The sequence below is a fragment of the Hemitrygon akajei genome, chromosome 30 (assembly GCF_048418815.1).
Source record: "Hemitrygon akajei chromosome 30, sHemAka1.3, whole genome shotgun sequence".
Taxonomy (NCBI): domain Eukaryota; kingdom Metazoa; phylum Chordata; class Chondrichthyes; order Myliobatiformes; family Dasyatidae; genus Hemitrygon; species Hemitrygon akajei.
In genome coordinates, this window is record NC_133153.1 from 17,715,359 (window position 1) to 17,722,217 (window position 6,859).

Below are 6,859 nucleotides of genomic sequence, written 5' to 3' on the forward strand. Positions count from 1 at the left end.
TTGAGCGAACTTTTGGGGAGTCAGAGGGGAGACCGAGAGGAAGACAGACGTGCTGGGAGTGCTCTGGTCGATCACTTCGGGTGGTCCCGAGCTACGAGTCGTGGGGTCGGAGCGGATCGCAAGGGAAGAAGGAAGGTCCCGAGCTCCAACTGTGTGTGCACGAAGAAACTGAACTTTGATAAGTCGGGTGCCCTTTTTTGTTTCCATTCATTCCTTTTTGTATTGCATCTTTATTCATCTCATAGTCCAAGTAGGATTTAGAAAGTGTAATTTGTAAAATGTACAGTGTGTGCTGGCTGATGATCGATGTTTGAGGCCGTATCAGGTGGCATTGCACAGCAACTGACGCAACCGTGAGACAAGGTTGGGTGGGGGATAGGGTCTCCCCTAGATACGTACGAGCCAATATAGCTGAGCGTTACATTTATAAAACTCACAGAGCAGTGATCACAGGACAGACCCCTGTAGAACACCACTAGTCACGGACCTCTGGCAGAATAGCTCCATCAACTAACGCCATCTGCCTCCTATGGGCAAGCCAGGTCTGAATCCATTCATCCAACTTTCCATGGATCCAATGCCTCCTGACTTTTTGAATGAGTCTACCATGGGGAACCTTGTCAAACGCCTTACTAAAATCCATATACACCATATCCACCATTCTACCATTGTTTTGATACTTCCTCTATGAATTCACTCAGGCTCACGAGGCACTACCTTCCCCTCACAAAGCCATGCTGACCATCCCAAATCAGACGATGCTTCCCCCAATGCTTGTAAATCCTGTCTGTAAGAATCCATTTCAATATTTTACCCACTACCGATGTAAAACTCATTGATCCATAATTCCCAGTATTATTCCTATAACTTTTCTTAACAAAGGAGGAACATTTGTCATCCCTCAGTCTTCTGGCATTACTCCTGTGGCCAATGAGAATACAAAGGTCATCGTCAAAGATGCAGCAATCTCTCCCCTCACTTCCTGTAGGAACTTTTGAGTATATTCTGTCCAATCACAGGGAGTTATCTACCCTAATGTTTTGCAAATCTTCCAGCATATTCTGTTTCTTAACCTTGAGATGTTCCAGCATCTGTTCAATTATATCCTCACATTCGTCATGGTCCCTCAATGATGAATACATAAACAAAGTATTCATTAAGGATCCCCAAGCACATGCTTCCTCTTTTATTTTTGATCGATTCTACCTCCACTCTAGTCATCCTCCTGTTCTTCAAATATTTCTAGAGCATCTTTAGGTTCTCCTTAATCGTACTAAAAAAGGGCTTCTCAAGTGCTTTTCTAGCTTTCCCAAGTCCTTTATTAAGCTCCTTCCTGACTACCTCATACTTCTCAAGGGCCCTGTCTAATCCTTGCTTTGTAAACCTTATGGATGCTTCCTTCTTCCTCTAATCTCGATGTTCCACTTCTCTTGTCAACCATGGTTCTTTCATCCTACCATCCCTTCTCTGCAAGTGCTCTCTTGACAACCATCACGTTTCCGTTGTGCATTTTCCTCAGTACATTCATTCCCAATGTACAATCAGAGTCAGAATCAGAATCAGGTTTATTATCTCTGACGTTCACTCAATGATCACTTTATTAGGATTAGGGACCTTCTGTACCAAATAAAGTGGCCACTGAGTGTATGTTCATGGTCTTCTGCTGCTGTAGCCCATTCTCTTCAAGATTTGACGTGTTGCCTATTCAGAGATGCTTTTTACACACTAATGTTGTAATACATGGTTATTTGAATTTCTGCCGCCTTCCTTGAACAAGACTGGCTATTCTTCTTTCAATTAAATACTTTCCCATACCATCTGTTCCTATCCCTATCCAAGGCTAGGCTAAAGATCAGGAAGCTACCTCAGCACAACACGAACATTTCTTAAGAGTCCTTTAAGAAGTGATGTCATTCCAGCCTGAACTCCAAGTCTAAATAGAGTTTCTTTCACTTTTGTCAGATATCTTTGGTGTCTGTGGTTTGAAATAGAGGTAGCCACATTGTTAAAACTAAACTCAGTGTGCTAGATTGGAAGAAGTGCAAGTAAACAGTTGCTTCACCTGGAAGGACAGTTTGGGTCTCTGGATGATGGGGAGCGAAGGGCAAGTGTTGCAAGGGAAAATGCCATAAGGAAGGGGTTGTTTGGTGAGAATGGACAACTGAATCAGCAAGTCATGATGGGAACAATTCCTGTGAAATAGCGAAAGGCTCCAGATGAAGTGTGTTGGTATTGGTGTATTATTGACATATGTACCAAGATACAGTGAAAAACATGTCTTGCATACTGTTCATATAGATCAAATCATTACACATTGTGTTGTGGAGGACAAGTTAAAAGAACAGCAATGCAGAATAAAGTGTAAAAGCTACAGAGAAAGTGCAGAGCAGGTAAACAATAAAGTGCGATATTATAATGAGGTAGATTTAATGTTATATTTCCATCTTATCGTACAAGAGGTCCAATCAAGTAAGTGATTACAGAAGGATAGAAGTCTCAACCCACAACATTAATTGGCCATTTTCATCCATACATGCTGCCTGACATGCTAAGCTCCTCCTGTAGTTTGCCTGTTCCTCCAGATTCTGGCATCTGCTGTCTTTTATGTCTCCCTGTTTTTAGAATATGCAGCAGTACAGCACAGGAATAGGCCCTTTGGCCCACAGTGTAGTGCCAAACTAATTAAACTAGTAATTAACTAAATTAATCCCTTGTACCTATACTATATATCCAACTTCAACTTGACCTATTGGGCTTGCCCTCCTGTTCTGAACCTCAAAACTCTCATCTTCTACAGTCAGGTTACTTTTGTCTATGTTCTTCCTCTTGCTATGTTCACTCACTGACCAGATGATCTTGTTTACAATATATGCCCCTGGCCACTCCAGTTTTAACCTGCCAGATAGTCACCTGCATCTTTAGAAGCCTCTTTTCCCTTCCTTTCAGTTCGGATGAAGGATATCCAATCCAAAACTTTGATTCCATTCCTCTCCACATCAGATACAGCCCGACCTGCTGCGTATTTCCAGCACTTTCTGCTTTTTGATTAGATTTCCAGCATCTGCTTTTTTTTTGATTTTCAGCAGGACTCGGCTGTTTGACCTTTCAAGCCTGTTGCACCATGGGTGAACTGCCCTAGACCTCATCTCCTTTTCTGTAGCAGTTCCCCGTGACCCTCAAGTCCCCAACCTTTCAAACACATGTCTATTATTTTTCCCTAATCCTTGCATTCTCACCAGCCCACCAACTCACTGGAGAAGTATAACATATCCCCTGACAGAAAGGATAACTCCCACCAACTCTGTATGAAGCTGAAGAGCACAATTTTATTCCCAGTCTAGCCAGCTTTTTTTTTTCCTAACGTATTCTTTGTTTCAAGAGGTTGGGAAGCAGCAGTGTGCTTGATTCCCTTTCTGAGGGCTATGAGATCTTTCTCATTTGTGGAAAAAGCATCTACAGCTGTTTCCCACCAAGTAACTCCTGTGTAAATCCCTGTATAAACTTTAATATTAAGTAACAAAAATCAGGATTAGCCTACTGAACTTTCCCACAATAGAGAGAAATATATGTGGTGCAGTTTTGGGACTAAAAATTACAATAAAGTGATTCGAATGAAAAATTAAATGTTTAATAGTTTATGAGGTTCAAGAGGTCACCAGTAAAGGCCAAATGGAAATTCCCAAAAGGAGACTAGCAGTTCCATGAGGAAGTGTTGGCATTCACCTTATTTTCTGTGAGATTTTTCAGGTATGTACACTAACCATTTGCAAAAAAAAAGTTCTAAATTTTACATAAGTTGATGCCCAGTATCTGAACAATTACATTCTCATGATGGAGCATTGACTTCTGCAGTTCCTTAGCTGCTTATTGAGTTTATAGCTGGTAAGATCTGGTGAAGATTAAATTCATTTGAATGGAGAGGAGTAGCTGCAAGGGAAGGGGGTAGTTTCAATCTGTTGAAAAGTTTTTTTTTCTTTTTCTTGATTTTGCTGTAAGACACAAACCTGTGGCTTAAATCATTTTTTAAAAAAATTTTCAGACTAACTATCTTGATGTCATCTACAGTACTGTGTAAAAGTCTTGGGCACATATATGTAGCTAGGGTGCCTAAGACTTTGGCACAGTGCTGCATTTGCCAATGTGGAGTGGAGAGTGAGTTTGTAAATCTGGTGAGAGCAAAGTTGGGATTAGCGAATTTGAGTGTGGCAGGAGGGGTATGGGACAAGTAGCAGAGAAGGAGCGCTGGGGCAGGGGGTTGCTGCAGGTGCAGACATACCACCCCGAGACACCTGATAAGATCATTTGCTTCCAAACAATTGGTTTATTGAGCACAAGATCCTTTACCAATTGGTTTATTGATCAATACAGAATGTCTTTCTGTTGCTTCTTGCTCCCTTCCCGCTCCCTTCCCCTGTTCCCAACCATGTTTCCCCTCTGCTACCCTCTTCCCACTCTCAGTCCACAATAGAGACCCATATTATGTACAATGTGTGTATGTTAATCAAAATGGCTTCTTTGTTTTGTTAATAGGAATGCTTCTTTGTGTGATAAGTGCTTTCTCTCGCAGTTGTTTAGCTTTAGACTTGCTGATTGTATTCATTTGTTAACCAATGGGGAATGTTATTTTGTCTTATGAGGCTGGGAGCTTGGGAGTTTTTGCGGTCTTTTCAGGGGAGGCGGGAAGGAGACGCCGAGGAAGGTGGACGTACACTGCACTGCTCGGTTGACCACCAGGGTGGTCCCAGGTGCAAGGACGTGGAGGTCGGAGGAAAGCAACGAGGGGTCGAATGGTTTGATGGTTGAGCTCCAACGATGTGCACTAAACTGACTGAACTTTGATAGGTTGGCGCCTTTTACTTTATTTTCTTTTCCTTCATATATACTGTATTGCATAGTACTCTTTTAGTTTTAGTAAAATCTTTAAAGTGTATTCCATAACGGTATCTGGTGTGAGTTTGATATGGTGTGTGTGTGCGTGGCATAAACTTGATTCTGACAGCACCTGCGTGTACGGGAGGTGGGGTTGGTGAGTGGCTGGATCTCCTTTTCCCCTAGACATATACCAGCCTGTTGGGTAAGTGTTACCTCTCTCTTTCCCTGTTCCCAACCATGTTTCCCCTCTCCTACCCTCTTCGTACTCTCAGTCCACAATAGAGACCCATATTAGAATCAGGTTTATCATCATTTACAAAAATCATCTTTTTATTTTCTGTGGCGGCAGTGCAGTCCAAGACATAAAATTACTACAGTACTGTGCCCGAGCTATACGTAAGACTTTTGCAAAATACTGTAGCACATCGTGGCCTTGCAGCCTTATTGCCTGCCTGCACTGCACTTTAACACTTCATATTGCATTCTGTTATTGCTTTTTCCTTGCACTACCTAAATATGCTGCTGCGATGAAATGATCTGTATAGATGCCGTGTGGCACATTGCTTTCTGATTTGGATTGTCGAATCCAGTCTGACGCATCTGTATTCATGATGGAGACGAGCTTACCTGATTGATATCCTTTCTTGTCAAATTTTCTTTCGGGTTGATGTCCGTGGCCAGATCAGCCATGATCTTATTGAATGGGGGAACAGGCTGAAAAGCCCAGATGGCCGATTCCTGCTCCTAATTCTTCATCTTTCTTATGACATTAAAGAGATACAGTATATGAAAACTACAAGGAGTGTAGATCAACTGAATGATCACAGTTTTCTTCCCACAGAAGGGTACTCTAAAATTAGAGGACCGAGAATTAAGGTTAGAGGGAAAAGATTTAAAAGTGACAAACAGAGGGAGGAGGGTATATGGAAAAAACTGCCTGAAGAAGCTAAAGAGGTATGTACAATTACTATATTTCAAAATTCAAGATTGTTTAACATCTTTTCCAGTACACAAGTGTAAAGGAGAACAAAATTATTGTAACTCCAGCTCAGATGCAGCACAAAAAAATGAGATAAAGAAGACAATAAATATAAATACATAAGGTAGCTTATATACAGTGCATAGATTGATTTTATGTCCATAAACTGAAACTAGGCTCAGGAGTATTGGTACTGTTCATAAGGTGACAGTGGCAGTGAACTGAGAGAGAGAGAAAGATGCTGACTAAAGTAAAGACAGTGACCCGGAAGGAGACTGAAATCAAAATTGAACCCACAGACCAAGAGGATAGGATTAAAGAGTGCGTGGAGGAACAAGAGGGGATTCCTCCACAACAGCAATGCCTCATATTCAGTGGGAAACAGATGAACCACGAGAAAATAGCAGTGGACGACAAGATACAGAAAGAATCTGTGCTCCAACTGGACCTGGCCTCGAGAGGACAAAGTCGATGATGATACCTTACACCATGTGCCTCTCTCCCAGAATGCCACCCCCCACCCCCAAACACACACCGTGCCATCAACATGATACTTGAACGGGTTTATGAAAAGAAAAGGCTTAGACAGAAATTGATGAAATGCAGGCAAATGGGACTACCTCAGATAGACATTTTGGTTGGCACGGCTGGGCTGTGAAGAAGGGCATATGTGCACTGGTGATTCATTAAGGTCAAAATGCATGTTTAGGTATTTATATAATATCACATTTTCTTTGCAAGTTTATTTCCTGGCCATTTCCCATTACATTTCAAAACAAATCAAATATTTCAAAACCTGATGCAAATTTGCAATTACTTGTCACACTTATTACTGTATTACTCATTATATTGCTTGGGTGATGAGAATTTACATCTCTATTTTGAGCATCTTGATGTACTTATTCCTCTTTTGTATGAGATGGTGCGTTGTGATATTGTCGAATTTACATTTGATGTTATTGGTATTTCACCTGATACTTTTTGTCTCATTAGTTCTGGTGCAGATTG

General features: G+C 41.4%; 1 protein-coding gene across 1 annotated transcript; it reads left to right on the forward strand.

Moving 5' to 3' along the window:
* Positions 1 to 6,089: 6,089 nt before the first annotated feature.
* On the forward strand, positions 6,090 to 6,326 carry LOC140718672 (ubiquitin-like protein NEDD8). The gene has a single exon (XM_073032701.1). It carries the CDS (start codon positions 6,090 to 6,092, stop codon positions 6,324 to 6,326), a length of 237 nt encoding a protein of 78 aa, XP_072888802.1.
* The last annotated feature ends 533 nt before the right edge of the window (positions 6,327 to 6,859 follow it).

Coding starts and splice junctions, on each gene's coding strand:
- LOC140718672 (XM_073032701.1), top strand. CDS start 6,090: ATGCTGACTAAAGTAAAGACAGTGACCCGGAAGGAGACTGAAATCAAA.